Source organism: Arvicanthis niloticus, chromosome X (genome assembly GCF_011762505.2).
Source record: "Arvicanthis niloticus isolate mArvNil1 chromosome X, mArvNil1.pat.X, whole genome shotgun sequence".
NCBI lineage: Eukaryota > Metazoa > Chordata > Mammalia > Rodentia > Muridae > Arvicanthis > Arvicanthis niloticus.
Window position 1 is genome coordinate 49,509,725 of NC_047679.1, and position 22,064 is coordinate 49,531,788.

At 38.9% G+C, this 22,064-nt stretch overlaps 2 protein-coding genes across 2 annotated transcripts in view; both read right to left on the minus strand.

Annotated features, from left to right (window-relative positions):
• The window catches only part of Arhgef9 (Cdc42 guanine nucleotide exchange factor 9), a 135,905-nt gene that overhangs the window by 89,467 nt on the left and 24,374 nt on the right, over window positions 1-22,064 (minus strand).
• Window positions 16,504-17,325, minus strand: LOC143435573 (uncharacterized). The gene has a single exon (XM_076918775.1). The coding sequence runs from the start codon at window positions 16,859-16,861 to the stop codon at window positions 16,682-16,684; it is 180 nt and encodes a 59-aa protein (XP_076774890.1). The 5' UTR covers window positions 16,862-17,325; the 3' UTR covers window positions 16,504-16,681.

Sequence of the window (22,064 nt, forward strand, 5' to 3'; positions counted from 1 at the left end):
AGGGCTATCCACAATACCCACTCCTTTTCAATATAGTGCTCAAAGCATTAGCTGAAAAAATAAGGCAATAGAAATGTTTAAGAAGAAATGTATAAGGAAGTCAAAATATCCATATGAAAATATAGAGATCCCAAAAATTCCTTGAAAAATTCTGAAAATGAAAATTTCAGCAATGTGGCCATATACAAAATATACAAAAATCAATGGCTTTTTATACACCATCAACAAATGTGAGAAAAAAAAAGATACACTGCCATTCACAGCCGTTGACAACATTTGTGTGCGTGTGTGTGTGCATGTGTGTGTGTGTGTGTGTGTGTGTGTGTGTGTGTGTGTGTGCCTGTGTGTTTACTTGGCTTTGGTATTGGAATTACACGACATATATAGATGGAGTTTGGGAGTGTTCCTCAGTTTCTATTGTTTTGAATAAATTATCTTGCAATAAACATAACCCAGGAAGTAGAAGAGCTCTACAATTTAAACTTTAAGTCCCCAAAGAAAGAGACTGGGTAAAACACTTGACAATAGAAAAATCTCTCATTTTCTTGGATGGCATAATTATTGTGGTGAAAATGATCATTCAACCAAAAGCAAGTTTTAGATTCAATACAAATGTTCAATGTTCTTTATAGAAAAAGAAGAAAATCCTAAGGATCACAAAGGAGCCAAGACAGTCAAAGCAATCACGAGCAAAAGGAACAAGCTGGAGGGGTGAGCATTCTAGTTTTTAAGTATTACTGATAATAATAAAAATCATGTTAACTTGCACGAAAACAGACAAATGGAATAAAAAAAGAAGACCCCAAAATAAGTACATGTAGAGTCATCTGGTATTTGACAAAGGAGCCAAAAAATATACTGCAAAAAAGAGCATTTTCATGAAATAGTGATGGGGGAAACTAGATGTTCAGGAGTAGAAGAATGAAATTAGAGCTGTATCTATCACCCAGCATAAAACACAACTCCAAATGGATTAAAGACCTAATGTGAAACCTGAAATGCTGAAACTGCTATAAGAAAACATAGGGAGTGCCCTAGGAGATAGAATTGTAGGAAAGGATTTTCTGAAAAAGACTCCATTTGCACAGGAATTTAGGCAAACAATTTTAAAATGAGACCTCATAAAATTAAAAAGCTTCTGTACAGCTAAGGAAACAATCAATTGAGTGAAGAGACAATATGACAGTGGATTAATAACCAGAATGTATAAAGAATTCAAAACACAAAGAGAAAAAAAAAACAGTCCACTCAAAAATGTGGTCCTGGAACCTGAACAGAGTTCTCAAAGGAAGAAAAAAATGCCTAAGAAATATCAAAAAGGTGTCATAATCCTTAGAAACTACAGAAATGCAAATTAAAACAACTTTGAGGGAGATAAGATCATGAAAAAGCAAATGCTGGAGAAGATGTGAGAAAAGCAGAACACTTATTAACTGTTGACGGGATTGTTAACTGGTACAGCCACTGTGAACATCAGTGTGAAGACTTTTCAAAAAGCTAAAAATATGTCTATCAGATGATTCAGCTTCACAACTTCTTGATACATGACCAAAAGGAACTCACATCCATCTCTGCAGATGTTTGCTCATGTATGAAATGTAATCAACCAAAATGTCCATCAACTGAGGGATGGATGATGAAAAGTTGGTACTGAAGTACTATGGAATACTATCTAGCTGTAAATTAAAAAAATGAAATTATGGAATTTTAGGTGAATGGATGGAATGAGAAAATATTCTATTGAGTGAGGTAACCATATCCATAAAGATAAATACAACAATGTTCTCTTTTGTTCATGGTTCTTAGCTTCATATTTAAATGTACAAATGAACACAAAAATCAGATAAGTAAAGTGCAACCATGGGAGTGGAACAATAAAAAATAGAACAAGTGATTTGAAGGGGGTGGGAATGGGAAGATAGGGGCTTACTTTAATTATATGGGGAGGAAAATATAAATACAAAAAGAAGAGGGAAGAGGGTAATAATAAGAGTGAGGTTATCTGAAGGAAGTATATATTTACCTAAAATAACATATAATACATAAGTCTCTATATTCATATACATAAATAGTTAAAATAAAATTTTATTTCTAATTGAAATTTAATCTAAAATGCAACTGCTAGATGAAAACGGAATAAGAATAGGCTATGGACAAGCCTGGCCTAATTATTTACTGTATGGATTCAGACAATTCTGCTAGCTGAATTAGATTATTTGATGGTTAGTGTTGATTATCAACTTGACAAGACCTGGAATTTTCTAAACAAGTCTCCAGGTAGACCTATCAGGAATTATTTGAATTGGGTTAGCCTCTAGACATATCTTGAGGAAGTGTCTTGATTAGATTAATTAAGGTGAAAAGACCTACCCTAAATGTGGGCATGACCTTTCCAAGAACTGGGATCCCGGTCTATATAAAAAAAGAAAGCTAGACGAACACATTCATTGCTCTCTGCTTCCTGATTATGCATGGGATGTGATCAGTTTGCTTTAAACACCTGTCAACTTCCCCATTTTGATACACTATATCCTTGAATTGTGAACACAGACTTTCTCCCTTAAGTTGCATTTGGCAAGTGTGATGGTTTGAATGAGAATGCCCCACCCCCACCCCCTGCCCATATACTTGAACGCTTGGTGGGTTGTTGAGGAAGGATTAGGAAATGTAGCATTGTTGGAGGAGGTGTGTCACTGGGAGTGAACTTTGAAGTAACAAAATACACGCCAAGCCCAGTCTCATCTCTCTTTCTCTGCCTCTTGCCTGCAGGTGCAGGTATAAAGTCTCAGCAACTGCTCCAACACCATGCCTGCTTGCCTCCATGCTTCCCACCATGATGAAAAGGAACTGATCCTCTGAAACTGTAAGCAAGAGTCCAATTAAATGCTTTCTTTTATAAGTTGCCTTGGTCATGATGTCTCTACGCAGCAGTAGAACAGTAACTAAGACAGCAGGGTATTTTAATCAAAGCAATAGAAAGGCAACGAAGACAATTTTGATGAAAGTATGAGGTTATCATTTAGCTAGTCAGTTATCTTAATCTTTTAAGCAGGTTTTGGGAGGAGGGAGCAGGGGCACATGAACACATACATTTGAGAGGTAGGAGAAGTCAAGATGAGCTCCTGATTGCCTTTAAACTGACTATAATCATACCCTAGATGAAAACTTAACATTTCAAATAGTAGAGAGCCACTTTTGATGTTTCAAATAACACTTTTCACATCCTTTATCAAAACGTATTCTTATCCCAAATACCATGCGATGTTAAAATTAAGCCTACTTTATAGAACAGAAAATTGATACTCAGTTAAATTTTATTCACAATGTCTGGAATTGGGAGGAAATCTAAATTATATATACTAGTTCCTGACCCCTCACCCACTCAACAAAATAGATAAAATAGCCATAAATACAAACACTTAGAATAATTTTCTCTCCTGGAGCCAAACCTGACACTTTAGGGTGCTTCCTCCAGCAGAAGACAAGTATAGGAAATCTCACATTGCTTTTCTCAGTTTTAGGGGAATACCATGTCCCTGATGCCTCCCTTCCTGTCACTACAGTCACCTCATGATGAACCTAAGCTATCTGATCATGTAAATGTTGCAAACCTGGTGTCTTTCCTAGCAAGGTGACCAGGTATTAGAAAGCTTCTGTATGAGTGGGAAGAAAAACAGTATGACCTGACCCTATAAAGGTATCTTACCTGGCTTCCCATGGCCTCCCTTTTGTACCTTTCTTTAATATTTCCACTTAAACCAGCTCAAGGATAGAGAAGATGCAGATTTTGGGGTGGAGACCAAGTACATCTACAAAAACATCATCTGGGGATAATTGCAGTGTCTTTTACAAGTAGACCAAATGAGGCCAGGTAAGAAAGGGGAAACAAACTGAGGTTCAGCCTAAGAAGGAAAGTACCAACTGGAACTCCTATTTCTTGAGGTTGAGTCCAAAGCTATTAAACGTCCTGAGGTTCTCACAGTCAATGGTAATACAGCAAAGGTTATGAAGCTGCTGCTTAAGAGGAGTTTCTTAAGGTGGAATACATCAATTATCCATCACTCTGCTTCCCACCCATTATCCAGTTTAGGGTCACCTGCTTCTAGCTCCAGCCTTTAATACCAAAGGCCAAAAAATCTTCCTCTGGACACCATGACCTGGTTTCTGGCTTGAAGAATTCTAAAAATAGTAGGACCTCTTTTTAGTGGGGACAAATGGCCTAAACTGCTGTACTTAGGGTCTGAGTTGTGGTCATTAAGGCTGTGGCTGGTCTTTCAGCCCAGCTCTAATACAGTAGTTGGGCCATTGACCAATAGGGTCTGCCTTTATGCATCTTACCATTTACCCTCGCAACTTCCCACCCACAATTCAGATATACTTATTCTGATCCAAGGTGCTATTTTAGCTCCAAGAAAAACAAACTTTAATATTAAGTTATTTTATGTTTCCTAGAGCACTGCTTTATAATTTCATCACTCTGTAATGTTTTGTAAGTAGACAGGGATGAGGAAGCAGGCTTCAGCTTTCTACATTGATCAGTGCTCTTTCCATTCTTTCTCTAACTGCCCGTTGACTCACAACTGAGGTCTCAGATCTGAGACTTGTTTTCCTTGTGGAGCCTGCTATGACACGCCATCTTTAACATCAATTTTATTATGTGTCTACCTGCCCTCTTATGCCTGATAACAAAGAAGGAAAAAAAGGGTCAGGGCAAGCTGATAAGAGGTCTAACAGGTACATCCAGAAACCTGTCATAGCCACTTAGAAGAAAGGTACACATCCAGGTTGACCAGGAGTTAGGATACAATCTGCTCAGTTGTGTCTGGTGCACGTGAGTATGTCCTATAGATGTATTCAAGTATGTCTCATGTTGTCATGCTGGAGTATTGTTTTTCCAAGAATGTCCTTAACACTCGGTCTTTTCAGGAATCTAAGTGTAGGCTGGCAGCACACCAGCTTTAAAGCATATCTAGGTATGCATCTCAATGTGTTCCATGTGTATTTAGACATGTAGTATACTTTACATGCATCCATACATGCTCAAACATAAGAGTATATACAAGTATACCACATGTGATCCCATATATCTCTTGCTTTTGCTGAGAATGTTCAAGTGTTAGGATGTCCCATTTGCCAGTGAGTATTTGTGCTTTAGGCATGTAAATGTCAAAGTATGAACCAACTGTATATGCCCTAAGTGTCCCAAACGGGTTCCACATGTATGCCTGAGTGTGCCCTGTGTATTACAAATGACTTGGATGTACACATATGTATTGGTATAGATAAAGAGCATTCATATGCAATAAAGCTGAACCAATTTACTACCCAGCAATTTGTTGTTACCAGCTTTACTTCAAGATGCCTGGCTCAATCTGCACACAAGCTGGACAAAGAACATGGGTTCAAACTTTACCTTCAGTTGTTAATACAAAGAGTTTCACAACTGAGTCAAGCAGCAAGTAATGAATAGACCCAAGTCACTGATCAAATAACAAGTCTTCGGGTAAATAACAAGTCTTGCCTCTGTTTATGTCTCAGTTTCCTAAGCAATTCTATGAGGGAGCAGGTTTAATATATGACTTCTTTCTCACTGATTTAGTGTCTTCTCTTCTTAAGTACCACGGGCTAATTATGTTTTTCCCCACCACAATGTATCATTATGCAGATATATAACTTTAAATTAGCACCTAAAGTGTTTTATCCTAGTTAAACCCCTTCTAGACAACAGCAAACTTCTGGAATCTATACCTGCCATACAGGTGACACTCTTTTTCCCAGGGGCTTTAGTAAACAGGAGTATATGGGTAAACAAGGCCTCAAAGACATATGCTATTCACTAAAGCCCAGGGAAAACAATGTATGGTTTATCTTTAATCATTGTACCTGATCATTTGGAATAACTATAGAAGGTGATGCAGCATTTTGCTTTGTTTCCTGAGATGGGGTCTCATACTGTAGAACATGCTGTTTTTAAACTCACTATGTAATCCATGCTGGCCTTTAATTCATGGCAGTCCTCTTGACTCAGCTTCCTGAGTGCTGGAATTACAGATATGAGCAACACTACACCTGGCTTAATGAACAGCCTCGAAGCCCAAGGCCCACTCTTTATGAGTCAATCTAGATAAATATGCAGAGAAAACATCCCAATTAATCAGGGCACAAAGGTTTACAAGATTTATGATCAGTTTTCTGCATATGGTAACGTTTCTCAAGCATCCTTAGACAATATATATCCAGATAGACTTAAGATGTTTCTGAATGCTAGCTAGTGGTTTAAATGTTAACTAGGCTAGAGCTATCCTCCTCTCAGTTCTTCCTGATCTCTTGACTAGTTTTATTTAAAAAAAAAAAAAAGAAGAAAAGAAAAAGACCCAGATAGAAGCAAAGGGCTCAAAGTACTTTTCAGATAAACTCCTTACTCCAAGTATTCATGGACTAGGAATTGCTAGCTTTGCCTAGCACACCACATTTTAAAAGCAGCACTGATCTGAGTCAATGGAAGCAATACATAATTGTTCTTATTTATGTATTATTATTGTGGGGTTTGGGTGGGATGTCAGGGTCTACCTGTGTTTCTAAAGAAATCACCATCCTCCTGTCTGGGTCTCTACTGCTCTCAGCTCTTTTTATACTTTTCATCGGCCCCTAGATCAGAGAGGAGATATTTCCACATGAAATGGTAGAGATGAAGATGGAGAATGTCCACTTATTCTATGTAGGTCATTGGCCAAAAGTGTGACTTCAAAACAATTCCTAATCATATTAAGAAAACCTAGTAATATTCAAAACCAATCCTAGCCAAAGACCTGGGGTGGGGCAAGAACTGGTTTTTAATTGCAGTGTGCTTAGGTAGCTCAGCTTGAGTGACTTGAAAAGGTGCTAAATAATAACAAAATTAAGTTGGGCTGTCTTCCAAACTCCTCTTTTAGCTTTGCAGGAGATAGGGAGAGTGCAAACTGGTTTGCTATTCATAGCAACATGTGTGTGGCTCCATGGAGAATAGAGCTTGGAAAAAATAAAAGAAAGCTTCTTGTTTAAAAAATACATCCCAGCTTTCTACCAAGAATCCAAAGCATAGATGGATCATAAGGCCTCTTTCCTTCCAAGAGACAGAACAGTAATAAGAATCCCCTCCGCTGTGTAGAGAGAATTTTGCTACAAAGGACACAAAGGGATTTGTTCAAGGGCATTCTGTAACTGACTTTCTATTAGCATGCCCTCTGTATTTTTATACAAAGACTACTGAGTATCAAACTCCTGCACTGTAGCAGTCACCTACAGATCTCTGCTTTAGAGAGCTCTGAGATTACCAGCCTCAACTTACAGACAAGAAAATCAAGTTAGAGTGGTTGGCTTGCCCTGGCTATTGTCACAGACCCCTAGTTTCCATCACACATATACATTGTTAAAAATCACCTCTGGAAGGTAAGACCAGAGTGGCTAGCACATCCTCTGGGGTCAGGAATCGAATCATTATCCAGTAATGCCCTAGCGTTAGCGCTACTACAACTGTATTTTGTTTCTTAGGCAAGCTTTGTCCTTCCCGTGTCTAGTTCCTCAGCTTCAACAATGAGAGGATTAGAACTAAGACAGTTCTGATGTCCCTTTTGTTGAAGATAAAGTTGTCTGAAATGACTAAATGACACTTTAATTTCCAGAGTTTGAGTCTAGATCAAGCTGAAAGCAATTATATAACAATTGAGTCTTTGCATCTCATTTTTCTCAGTCTTTAGCATACCTCTTTGACAAGGTCACAGGAAAATTCAGGTGACACAAATTATGAAACCCACTGAAAATATAACCTAACACTCAAGAGGGAAAGTCAAGAATCAATTGTCTGCTAGAGCCAGTTCCCTTTCCTTAAAGTATATGCATGGTCTAGTAAATCTTGAATACTCCTGTGCAATTTAATCTAGATTTGTACATCACTCAGCTGGTTACAAGGTCCAAAACTGTTAAAATGCCCCTCCGTTATCTTTGTGTCCTAAGCACAAAATAGTGTCATTATTTTGCCTGTTTTCTGTGCTCTGCCACAGTGCCTAGTTTATAAGAAGCCCTCCTAGTGACACCTGGCTCCTTCGGTGCCTTTATCCTGAAACTGAGGCACCCACTACTCAGCCCTCTTGCCAACCAGCAACATTCGATGCGGGAGGAGGCAGGAAGAAAGTGGGTGGCGGAGAGGCTGTGGGAGGTTCAGCTAAAAGTAACTATTGCCTTTAGGCGCCACTCAGAGTAGGTGGGGGTGGGATCTTAGCACATCTTTTCTGCAGCCAGCTGGGCACGGAGGTGCATGGCTTCTCCTCCTCTAATGAAGGCAGGCAGGCGGAGAAATCAGCTGCCAGAGCCATTCCAAGAGCTGGCTGTAGATGAACAGTGCTGGCCCGCTCTGGGCCCTGAGGGTGAGATTACTCAGCATAGGGGTGCATCCAGGGCTCCTTTGCCTCAAGAAAGCGAACGTGGCTTACAGGAGATGCTGTTCCTGCTGCCCTCTTCCCACTGCCTAGCACCCAAAGGCCAGCTCCCCTCTGGGAGGTTATATAATACTCTTCTCTGTTTAGCTTTCTTACTTCACCCAAACCTGTAAAAATAGAGATCTCCAGAGAGTATAGATCCAGAATCCTAGAAAAGGATAATAGTTTACCAATGGGCATGAGGAGTCATGAATCTAGACCCACCCATCACTGCAGCTTTGAACACCTGTTCCCTTCTGTGCCTTAGTTGTTTCTTGTTTACTTGTAGAAAGAACAAAGCACTGTACTGCAGACTTTTCAGGTATCTTCATCTCTTCCCACACAAGCAATTCCTGGAGAAGCCTAGCCACTTTAGTCAAACTAACTTTAGTCATGTTCCCACCCATGGGTATTCTGTCTCCCAATCATTTTGGCTACTCTGGGAAGGGTCATCCCCTCTTCTAATTCCAATTCCTCCAATAAGTAAAGTCTGCATTAACAAAATGGTTACATGGACCTTTCTAATCTGTTCTCTATTCCTGCCATAAAACTCTTTAAACCAGAGTGTTCCGAATTTTCCTGTCCTAGGTAGATTTATTTTCTTCCTTAAAAACATGTTTTTCTATTAAAACCACTCTTAATTTCAGTGACATGGAAACTAAGGAGAAGACCTTTATCAAGATCTGGCAGCAAGGTGGGTGAAGAGTCAATGCCCTTTCTAGTACTTTTTTCTTCTATATAGGTCTATCTTCTACATACTTACTAATCCTTCTGAGTCTTATTTCCTAAACTACCCTTAGATTTTAAACAATGGAGTAACTAAGGGACTTTGTCGAGAGTCTGTCTTACATACTACTGGTAGTAAGTGCTATTACTAACCGAATGATTGACTTCTTAAAATAATGTAGAAAGTGGCTATAAGCTGTCAAGATAGCCCTTACCTCCTAGGTTTTTCCATACCTATTAGACTGGTTCTGTATTTATAAAGGACAATTCTCAACTATTCATACAGCATAGTTTTTTTTTTCTTTTTTAACAAGCTGAATCCCAAACTAGTATACTACTACTATTACTCAAGTCACTAAGGGATTCCTCTATTTCTTAATGGCTAGTAGCTAGCTCAAATAATGCAATCTATGTTTCACCTGCTAGAGAAAAAAAAAAAACCTAATCAAAGTCTAATTACAAAGGCAAATCTACTGCCTCCCTAACCACCTTGAGATTCAAAACCTGCTGGCGTAACTCTGTGTTGCCTGTAGCACTTAAATAATATCAATCAGAGAGTGAGTGTTGATTATTTGAACCGGAAGAAATCTTTAAAATCATCTTATCCAATAAAACCAACTTATCCTTACTTTTCAGATGAAAACAAACTTCAGAAGATGAAAGTAATTTATTTTAAGTCACTCAGAAATATGCATTAGTACAGCAAATATACAGGAATTTATTATTTTCCTGAAACTTCAAAACATTAAACTGATTAGAGTTGTCCCTTGGAATCTGGAATATTGGTTCCTTGACTCCCTTCAAATACCAAAATCTTATGATGTTCAAGTCCCTTATATAAAATACAGTATTATACCCTATGGATGTTCTTCTTCGTACTATGTTTTCACTCTTGTACTGGCAAAGGAACTCAGTGCCTCACATACTTTGAGCTGTATCAATGAGGTATACCAGAAGCTCCACCTCCCAAATTCATTAATACTGCATTCTACATACGTATTTTTTTCAAATATTTTCTATCTGTGAATGCAGCAGAACCTGTAAATACAGAGAACCAACTTGTTTTTTTTTTAAATCCTAATAGGTGCCAGACTACTCCTTGCCTAGAGTAGTATCTCCTTGAAAGTGACATAAGCCTTTGGAACTGACCAAAGCTCCCGAAATCTCTATAGATTGTTTGAATCTACAGGTCTTTCCTAGTCATACATCTAATAAACTATACTCAGGCCAAGCTAATACTTCCTCTGAACTATTCCCCAGCAGTAATTTTTAACCCTGACCACACATTCCCGTCCTCCGGTTGTTTTTAGAAAAATACTGATGTCAAAGACCCCCTATAAACCAACTCAAAAAGAGAGATTCTAGAAAGTGTTAATCTTGTTAGTTCCTCCTTATGATTCCAATATATAGCAAGGCAAAGGAGCAAAGATATCATATATTTTGCAGAACTCTGAAAACGAAATATATTCTGTTTTATTCATGATGTCCTGCATGTCCAAAAAGGAAAAAAAAAATACAATTGTGGCTTTGACCTTCAGCTAAATTAGACCCAATTAGATAACACCTGGTTTGTGAACTTTGGGAAAAAAAACCCAAAACAACAAAGCATGGCACTGTGACACCTGTGATAAAATGTATCAGGAGACAGATACCAAATAGCATGTTCTTTTTCTCCTGGAAGCACTAGTTTGATAGATAATAGCTAGGAATGGGGTGTATCCTGATGCCCATAAAGCATGCAACAATCTCATGTTATCCTCATCAATACAGCAGGACAGATACTAGCACTAACAGATAAAGTCAGCACTAGTTGACCAGATACATAGAAAACTTAACAGACTCCAACTTCAAAAGGAGGCATTATTAAGATATCAAAGGAGTAACATTAATCTCATCATACAGAACATTCTTCCAGTCAACTTGTGCAATACTTTTTCAAATTTCAAGTAATGCTTCACTACTAGACATTGCTAATCTTCTGTATGATATGAAGAACAAACTTCAAAATTCTAAAAGCCTAAAACAATACATAAACAAAATATAATATTTTAACTAATACAGTGCTTGAAAAAAATCTGAATTTCTTACACATGATGAAAAATTAAAACCCATAAAGATATAAGAATAGACAAATAAAGACAAAATATGACAAGTTTGAAGGAGAATCAAAACCGTTAAACTGACTTAAAAGACCCATTTCAAAAGAGGACTGTACCAAACACAAAAGGGTAAGCTGCATATTTGAATCATCTTGAGGAAGTTTAAATTCAATCAGCCATTTCATAGACAGATCAGACCCCTCACTGCATAGTTGATATTAGTCAGGTGGCAGATAGAACAGCATAATCAGTTTGGGGTAACACATTTTTTTGTTGTTCTTAGTTCTACCTTTTGGTGTAGTCCAAAGGTTCAAATCCAGGGTCTAATGCATAATAGACAAGCTACCCAATTTTGGACAGCACATTTTAAGATAAATATATAAAAGTATATGTGTCTCCAAGAAGACAATTGCATGAAAATGTAGTCCCCTCAAAACGTAGGTTTCAGCAATTCACGTTGGCTTTTATCTTGAGGATTCATAATAGTGACATTTTATTTCATTAAGACTTATTAAATAGAACTGTTGATGATTGTTCAAGACATTTCATGAACTGAAAGGTTTTTTTTTTCTTCCCAAAAGTTCTAAGTATTAAAAAGCACTAAAAATGTAAGCATGCAAACCCAAAGAAGCCATGTGACTTCAGGAATGACTCATACACACCAGCTTCCTCGCCTCACCCATTTCAGCTTCACACTAACTGGCAAAGGTCAACTTTGATGTTCCTACATCACTGTTAAAAAGGCTGTCCCTCCAACAGTTCTCACCTTTACTCTTCTCAGTTGTAAATCTGGGAACAGCAAGCATCCTTGCCCATTTCAAATGGCTAATATGATGTAAAATTAAGAAAGATGTAAAAGTCACTTTGCAAACTTTATAGGCCCATGCATTGACAAAATGTTATAGACATAGCCATTAACAGCTTCTTTCCTGGAGGCCTTTCTCCTTTCTAGTTTTTCCACGTTGTACTTTGGTGCCAGGGCAAAACATAATGAATTAAATATTCTAGAGTGCTAGATCCATAGGGACAGAAAGAGACACTCTGGGCACATATTAGAAGAACTAAGCTTTAATAAAGGATTCTTGGAAAGCAAGAGACAGCCTAGAGAAGTTGCAAAGCTTCTTTGTAATTGTGTATTGTAACTCAAGTTGTAAATGAGGGCTTGAAAATCTAAGATTTGTGTCTTCCATTGCGCTTCTTACTAGAGCTGGATCCAGATCGTTTGCAAGAGGTATTTCGGGAGCAAAGGCTCAATTTTCACATTTCACACTATGAGATCAGATGCAATGGTAGCAGACAGGCTAAAGAGGGCATATTTAGCACCATCACTGCAACTAGAGTATATCCTCTGTACAGTCAATCACTCTAAGTCCGATCCTCACAACAGAATAGGGCACTTCACCCATAGGTTTATTGGGATTCCTTAGCTCTGTAGAAGTGTGCACACGAGCACGCGCGCACACACACACACACACACACAAAATCACACACACAATCACACAGGTGAATCAGGCCCCAAATGACCATTCATCAGATAAGCAATCAAAATGACTTTTTAATTTGTCCCACTTCACAGTCTGAAACTACTGTAACAAAGGAAAAGAACACACGCCTGCCCTACCCTAGAGCTGGGTTGGCAAGCTTCTCTGAGCTACAAACAAAATTCTAGCAAACTACAGAACCGAACATTGCTGCTTTTGACAGGTGAGACCCATCTTAATGAATGAAATATGCTGGTCAATTTGTTCCTGCCAGACTATCACTTCACTGTCTCACTGCCTAAAGAAAAAAAAAAGGAGGTAAAATATTCTTTCAAGACCTACAGATTTCTTACACTAAAAGTAGGCAGTGAAATGGCTCAGTTAATCTTCAAAATACAGGTAATGACTTAAAGAGAGAATAGAACTCATGAGCCATCTTCCAATTGACAGTCAACATGGACGTCCAAGGCTGAGCTTTCCATGCCCACTGTGAATATATTTTCTAGGCATTTTCAGGCAATAAAGGTTTTGGTTTTTTCTTGCTCTTTCCTCAAGAGCATCTCTTCTAGGTTTGCTGGCTTCCAGTGTTTGATGAACAGAGACTATAGTGCCTGTGCCTTTAGAGAGCAGGATCTGAAGGTTCAGTGGCTATGGGGTGATTCATGGGTTACTAGGATACCAGTATAAGGCATTTTATTTAATTCCTATGTGGGGATCTGAGGGCCAAAATCCCTTAGCTTGGGTTTAGCACCCTCCTAGTAGCAAAAGCTTATCTTCTATTCAAAGGGATAAGAGAGTGAGGAGGGGAAATAAAGGGCTTTCTAAGAGAAAGGTTAAACAAATCAGAGTGGAAAAGCCCCATCTTTGTTGCATCTTAAGCACTTAAAAGTGACAGATGAGAGAGAAAAAGTGTGTGTGTGTGGGGGGGGGGGGTGTTTAACAAGGCAGAAAGCAGAAGAAAAAAGACAAGTTAAACTGCACAGGATTTTACTCGTCTGGCCTACATTTCTCATTTTCTTCCATTTTCTTCTCTTTCGTTGCATGCATTCACCTATTGGAAGAACTATGAAGAATTTAGGATTCCCACAACTGAAGCCTCACTAGCACCTTGTCTGCTCCCTAAACTCACTTCTGGCAGCTCTGAAGTAGCCTGCCATCTTGCTAGTAACATCTCCTGAATCTGTAAAATAAGAGCCTTTTACAGCTTAAATTACTGACGGGAATGTTCATTCAAAGTACCCCTCTATTCGAGCCTGAAAGGCTTTAGGAAATGAACATAGGTGACATTTACCCAGTCCCAGGGAAAGCTAATCAGAACTGAGGATCTTGATGCTATCTTCACAGATTTCACAGATTCTTATACCATACACTCTCTGTCCATACTCAGTATTTACAACTACCACCACCACAGACACACACACACACACACACACACACACACACACAGATGAATATGCACATAAATCCAGAAATATACTGGCAGCACCCTATGCACAAACCCAAAAGCTTTCTGTCAAGGGTTTTCAGGCATTTCATGACACTACTTAGTCATAAACACCTAGGTCAAAATCTAGCTATACAGACTCCTTTTCCTTTTAGGACAAAATAAATCATAATCAAAAGTCAAATGTATTCCACTGTTAGAGTTCTTATTTCTTGACCAGGTGGCTAGACCCCCCCCCCCTCAAAAAATTATTCTGCAGATACCAGCAACAAAATACACATATACCGTTTCCCCCAGTCCTTTTGGTTAAAGATTTTCCTTTTCATTTCTCATTCCAATCCATTCCCCTCTGACTTTGAGTCCTTCTGGAGTGCGCCAAATCACAGAATGCAAGAACTTAGAAGTCACCTAGTTCAAAGACTTCCAATTGTCAATATTATAGGGAATCCCAAATTCACGGAGGGAAAACAAAACAAAACAAAGCTCACTGTCAGACAACCAGTTAACAGATGAAACTTAGGTCTGCAGAGACCCAGCACCCAGCCTTTCCCCATTCTCCAATATTGTCTCAAAAATGATATGCAAGCTTTAAACATTTCTCTGAAACAAACAGGTAAAAAAAAAAATCATACTAGATTCTCATTTCAAAGAAGTTCTTGGTTCCCCCAAAGGGGCCCTCACAAGGAGCCCGAAGGATAATAAATATGAAATGACTGCCAGCAAGCTTCCCAGATCTTGCTCCTATTGTGATACCAAACAAGGAAGAAAAAATAAACCTGTTCAGCTTCTCACCCACACTGAGTCAACTGGAGCACACTTTAAGGTTCAAAACCTCAACTTAGTGCCACTAAATAATGTTCTCTCGATCTATCAGGACAATTTTAAGGCCCCCTCAATAACCATTTCCAAAGAGACTGAACAAGACCTGAAAATTGACAGCATAATGCTAGCTGATTTGCACATCACACATGAGCGGCCGCCCACATGAGTATAGCTAGAAGCATGTGTGGGGGCGTGTATGTGGCATGATTCACTGCTGTATGAGCCAGAAATGGCACTGTTTCAAGTCAGGTAAGCAACGGAATGAGGAATATCTGTCTGCATCATCGAAGAAGAAGAAGAAGAAGGAAAAAACAAACAAACAAAAAAGCAAATATTATGTACACATTGGTACTAGAAATGACTTTTTACTAGCCTTGCCAAGAAGTATCTCAGCAAAAACAGAACTATAAAAATAATAATAAGTATCACCATGGCTATATAATACAGACATATCTCAAATTGAAATGCTGTATCCAGCTCACATTTCCCCAGCTAGAATCCCATTAGATATCCTCTTTTTGTGTTCAAAGTCTTAAATTAGCACATTATATACTTACAGTTATATGAGTTTCAGAGACCTCTGTTCTTAAGCAACAAATAAAGAAATAAATCTCATCAGCACTATCAACTTCTATTTGAAGTAGTTCACGAACACCACTGCAAATGATTTTCCCTCAAAGGAGTAACACCCAACACTATTATTTCCAAACTAGAGAAAAAGCTGGATTTGTGTTTTCTGGGTAAGATACAGGGAAAAAAAATCCTCAAACTCAAATGAAGTGGTGTAATATCTGGGGAAAGGAGCTCAAACATTTTGTCAAAGTCCTCTCTTGCTAATTCAAAATATAAAAGGATACTTTTTGTTCTGCTTCATGATTGCAAAGAAAGCGACACTTACTGCTTTAACAAATGTCTTAATGATGGCAGCTTTCCAATCAGAAATTGGAAACCCTGAATAGCAAAATTGAAATTCAAAGGACACAGTTAATAAGTGCCAACTTGAGGCACCCCAGTGTGTCACTTCTCAAAATTTTGCCCCTCATTTAGAGACTATTTTCCATAAATCCATTTCTTGCATAGGTTTTTCTTCCTCTACACAACCAGTGCAAGACTTTCACAGAATGCCAAAAATTCATCATGCTCTTCCACAAATACCTTTCTCCAACCCCAGCCCCAAACAAACCCAAATGCATTGTGATAGCAAGAGAGAAATTTTGATTAAAATTCCATAATAGAGTTTAAAGGTAGTTTTTAGAGAATAAGTTAACAAGACATCACAAACAGCGAAGCCACCTTAACAGGACACAGCTTGCTCCACAAACATCACATAGAGAATGCACACAAACATGCACACTTAAATAGAAAACATTTCTTTCTCAACAATTTTACTCAAGCAATAAGCAACTACACTCACAGGCATATTTAAAACACAAGACATGACAAAAGATTTAGGGATAGATAATATACCAACGTCATACATATCACAGCGAGGCCATGTTGAAGCTCAAAACGTTTTCTCCCCTGAGTAAGAAAGCTTGTTCTTTCTCTCCCTCTCTTTCCCTGTCTCAGACTGTCTCTCTTGAATTTTCCCCCTCGGAGGCTCTTGGGATGAAATCAAAGTGAGAGTTCGCAACAGCTCAGGTGGCTGGACTCCATTCAGCGCGTTCCCAAGAAAAACATGAGTATGACATTGACAAGCAGGAGGACTACAATCACGGCAAAAACGACTACAGTTTGCACATCCAGGGTCATGGTGCAATGCAGAACACTGTAGTGTTCCAGGTGGGGGGCCGGCAGATTGGGAGATGTCAATCTCTGTTCTGTCAGACTGTCCATACAGCCACCATGCTAAAAAGGAAAGGAGGAAGTCAGATTGTTAGGGAAGGTCTGGGTTTGGTCCCCGAGTTTGGTCCGGTGGAGGGAAGGGGGTTGGAGACAGGGACTTTTGCTTCCCTCCCCCTCTCGGGACTGGGCTGATCTTTCTTCCCTAACTGAGAAATCTTAGCTTGAGCTGAAAGTAGCAAAGTCCAGCATTCTCTCTTGGGCGCCACAGAAAAATCAAAATCCTGCTTTTCAAAAAGAAAGGCAAAATGAGCCTATCGGTTCTCCAAAGCCTTCTGCCTGTCCGGGCACGCGTCCGTCTGCCTAGCTGGCTACCGGTCAGTCTCAGTCTTTCCTACTCTTTCTAGTTCATCAGCTTCCTAAGACCTCTAGTCTGCTAGCTCTCTTCAAGGGATTCCAGGCTACCAGCCACTCTTCCTAGCCTTTCCTAGCTGGCCCTCTCCCTCTCCTCTCCCCACCCCCACCTCAGCCGGTAGGTTGCCTTTTTATTCACGCAGAAACTGGGGGCGCCAGCGTGAGTTTCTGACAGAGACGCTGACAAGAGAACAAGCCAATAGCAGATGCTGCAGCTGCGCATTCAGTGCCCGGAGGCGAGACTTGAGCTGGTGTGCTAGCAACGACAGCCAATCAGAGGACCCAAAGCTCACAGAGTCTGCTCTCTCCTCGGGAGCCACCAAAAGCCAGTTTTTACGTGGGGGTGAGGAACTTGTGGGGGAAGGGAGGGTAAGAGACTGGAGGACGAGAAAAAAGACTGAGAAAGAGGGGAGAAAGCAAACAGAATCGAATGAAGGGGAACAGGCATGATAAAAGAAGGAGGCAGGCAGAGAAAGTCTATGGAAAGGAGAAAGAGAAGGAAAGATGCGATGGAATGAAAGAAGAAATTGAGGATATAGTGAAGAAAAAGAAGGGTGGGGGAAAGGCAGGATAAAGGATAGAGAGAAAGGAGAATAGAAAATACAGGTAGGTAAGGTAGGTTGGTTGGTAGGTAGAAACGAAGCATATGACTTGGCAGCCCCTCTGATCAATAGGAAGCAAATGTGTCTTTGGCCACTGCCTAAAACTAAATTGCAAGCCACTGACCGTCAGCAATAAAATCTCACAAATCAGTGCTGTGGACACAACCATAGGGGCACCAACTTATTCCCAATCCAGTTCTTATTTGGCTTTCTCTGCTGAGGTTGCCCGGTCCTTCTCTAATTTTGATTTATTCACACTACAGTTAACATGCACTCTTCCAGCCCTCTGAGTATGAAGAAAGAAAGCCAACTATGGGTTAAACAGTTGCCATATATAAACTTTTCAAGAACTTGCAATCTACTTGTAATCATTGCTTTGTTCAGTGTTCATAGCTGAGACAGCACTTAGAGGGAAAATGTCTTGAACTAGAGACCAGAAGGGTTCAAATTTATTCCTAGTTCTTTTTGGCTGTGCAACTTTCAGGCAACTTTTCCGGGCTTCCATCTCCTTTCTGTTGCATGAGGACTTAAGCTTCTCAGAGAATAAAGGGAAATCCCAGAAGTCTAACTTCAGAAATATACATGTAATTTCTACAACTGCTTGGGCCCTCAAGAAAGAAGGGCTCCTTTATATAGATAATCTCTCAGACCCTTTCCTGTACTTAGGCTCTTATAACCATAGGAGTCAACAGATAGATAACAGTGGAAAGAAGAAATATAACAGAAATATAACAAACTGAATTTTGGAACTGTGAGCATACTGTGGACTCTTAAGTGGAATGGGAATTGTTTGCGATTCTCTAGAAGTCTTTGAATCTCAGACAGTCATTATCTTAATTAAATTATTAGAAATTCTGAATGAGTGCAGGTCATAAAAAAAAATAGTCTCAGCCCTCTGAGATAGAATAAACTCCAAATGAGACCACACTTTACACAGTTTGGCCCGTAGAACAATCATTTGTGAATGATTCTTGACAAAACAACAACAAAAAGCCTGAATCAGATCAATCTTTTAGATCTAATTATCAATTACCCAACACACAGCAGACCAAAGAAGGAGGTTACTGCAGTACAGGGATTCTAATTATAAAATGTACACCATGAAAGGCTACAAGATCAATAATTCAGTTTCTCACAAATAAATTGATCTCTTCACAAATAACTCAGTTGCCTGAAGTGGAATGTGGACACACACAGATACATGTGTATCTGTGATATATGAAACAACTGGAAATCTGAAAACAAACCAAATACCTTAATGATATTAAATGTTTAGATATACTGACAATGACTAACAACATAGGAGGACTAAGGGTACACCTTTGTGACCTTGGATATGGTTTCGTAAATGTGGCAAAAGCACAAGCCATTAAGGAAAAATTAGTTAAATTTAACTACATCAAAATTTAAAACTTTTGGCTTCAAAGGTTTGCTATCATATGTATGGACCCCTCCCCCTCAAGAAAGGTAAGAAGCCCTTGCAAATAGAATCTGACTATAGACATATAGCTAGAATAAAGAGAGTTCTTACAATTCACAAAAAAAAAAAAATTGAAAATAATCCAAGGGTTGGTGAGATGGCTTCGAGAGGAACGCTCTTGACTGAAAGCCTGACAAGTTTGAACCCCAGATCCCATGCAAAGATAGGAGGAAAAAACACCACAAATTTATCCTCTGCTCTCCACATGCCTGCCAAAGCAGAGGTACTCACACAATAATAATATTTTTTAAAAAGAACTATAAGCCAGCTAGGAAACTCAGCAGATAAAGGTGCTTGCCACCGATCCTGGTCGACTGTGTTGATGCCTGGAACCCACATATTTAAACGAATGAACCAATTCCCACAAGTGCCCTCTGACCTTTGCACATCACTCCAATAAATTATAAATAAATAAAATCATTAAATAGAAATATAACCCAATTTAAAATTTATCAAAGGATCTGAATAGCATTTATCCAAAGAAATGATCAATTGATACATGAAAAGATACTCAACATGGTTAGCCATCAGAGAAATTCAAATAAAATGCAGGAACTGCTAATACAGAATACTCATTATGTCATTTTTGGTAGTGAGATACAAAATTTACACTTACTAGGACAGTTTAAAACAAAAAGCCAGATAATGAACTTAGGGGTATAGCTAAATGGTAAAGCACTTGCCTGGAATGCAGGACACCCAGGGTTTGATCCCAGAAGTACCAAAAATTGGAGCTTTCATGTAGCTGATATGAATGTACAGTCATACATACAGTCAGCATGTGAAACAGTCTAAAAGTTCCTCAAAAGGTTAAGAACAGTAAACATTTGATAAAATAAAACCTTCCACTAGATATGTTTGTAACAGAAAGGAAAACAAGTTCACACAAAGACTCATACGTAAACATCCATAGCAACATTAATTATAATAGCCAAAAGATGAGGAAAATTTAAAGCAGCCACCCACTGAATGAATGGGATATATTCATTCAATGAAATATTCAACCATAAAAAGAATACTGTTTTAACTGGAAGAAATACACCAAGTGTTTGTATCATTCCATTTCATTTATCTGAAATATCCATCTACTTGAGGTAAATGTTATTCCATAAACATCTATTTCAGTTATATAAAAATACAAATGTAATTATTAGTTTGTGGTGTGAAGTGGTCTTTTTGTCAATAGCCAAAACAATTTGAAAAGAAATCTACTTTCCCTTTTCTCTTTCTTCCTCTCTCTCTCTCTCGCTCTCTCTCTCTCTCTCTCTCTCTCTCTCTCTCTTTCTCTCTCTCCCTTCCTTCCTTCCTTTCTTTCTTTCCTCTTAAAATATCTATCTATCTATCTATCTATCGATTGACAGGGTTTCTCCAAAACATGGCTCTGGATGTCCCAGTTTAAAATCTACTCTTAAAAGTTATATCGAGACAGATACTGACTCTCTTAGCTGATTTATTCCCTAAAAAGTTTGTACTTGTCTAGCTCTGCTTCTGAGCTTGTTAGTTTTTGTTTTTAATTTGTCACAACAACAATCACCTGGGAATTAGAAGCCTCAGTTGGAGCTGCCTGACTAGGTTTGCCGGTGGGCATGTCCGTGGGGCATTGCATTGGTTGCTAACTGATGTAGAAGGGCCCACTGTAGACAGTGCCATGCCCAGGCAGGTGGACATAGGCTGTATAGGAAAGCTAGCTAAGCATGACCCATTGTGCAAGCCAGCAAGCAGCATGCCTCCATGGTTTCTTCCTTCTGGTTCCTGCCTTGAGTTTCTGCCTGACTTCTATTAGATTGACTGTGACCTGGAAATGTAAGATAAAATAAATCTGTTCATTGGTTTTGGTCATGGTGTTTGTTATAGCAGCAGAAGGAAACTAGTATGACTTCCTCACTTTCTATGACCTCTCAACCGATGATAACCTAGTTTTATCCTTGGTTCCCCATAGAAACAAGTTATTGCTAAAGTGTCATCTGTGTCTTTCTCCTATGGCTTCCTCTCTTTCCTGAAATGTCCTATTGCCTTAAGCATACCATCTACATACATAGTCTGTCTTCAATTCTTACCCAGGTTTTTCTTCATCTAGTCATTAATGTCATGGTTTCTCAAAAATCCTTTTGATTTCAGCCCTTTTATTGTCTCAAATCTATACTTCCCCAGAATAAATGCATCCACTCCCAAAGCTTGAATTACCATCTACATTGCACACCCATATACCTCCTTTCAATAAATTTGCTGGGAACAAGTTTGCTGGACACAAATGGAAAAAAACCAGACAGAGGCACTTGATTGCAGGTAAACAGAGAACTTACTTCTCTGCTGTTTATACTCAAGGAGCTCTCAAAGTCCGGAGATGAGTCTCTGGCTGCTTTCTGATTGTATCCTTCTAAATGTCTTACAAGTACCTCAAAGTTAATAAGTCTGAAGCAAAGTCATCTCTTTCCCACATCTGATAGAATTAATCTTCCTCCTGAGTTCCCTGACTCTTGAGAATGACATTTACACAGCAAAATAGCCAGAAACTATCCCTAAGTCCTGTCTCTCCTTCATGTCTCCAAAAACTAAACAGTGTCCAGAGCCCATTGATTTTTTTTACACTTTCTTTCTTTTTATTTGTCTTCTTTGCATCCTTCTGCCATTATCTTTCATCAGTTGTTCGTCTCTGGTATATTGCCATTCATTACCTGGTCCCTGCACTATTCTGCCTCCTCAGCTCTGCCTCTACTCTCTGGCCCAAATTAGCTCTCTCAAAAGAATTCTGCTTTTATTG

Bases quoted from the DNA above. Each gene is read 5' to 3' on its own strand.
- LOC143435573 (XM_076918775.1), bottom strand. From the start codon at position 16,861: ATGGACAGTCTGACAGAACAGAGATTGACATCTCCCAATCTGCCGGCC.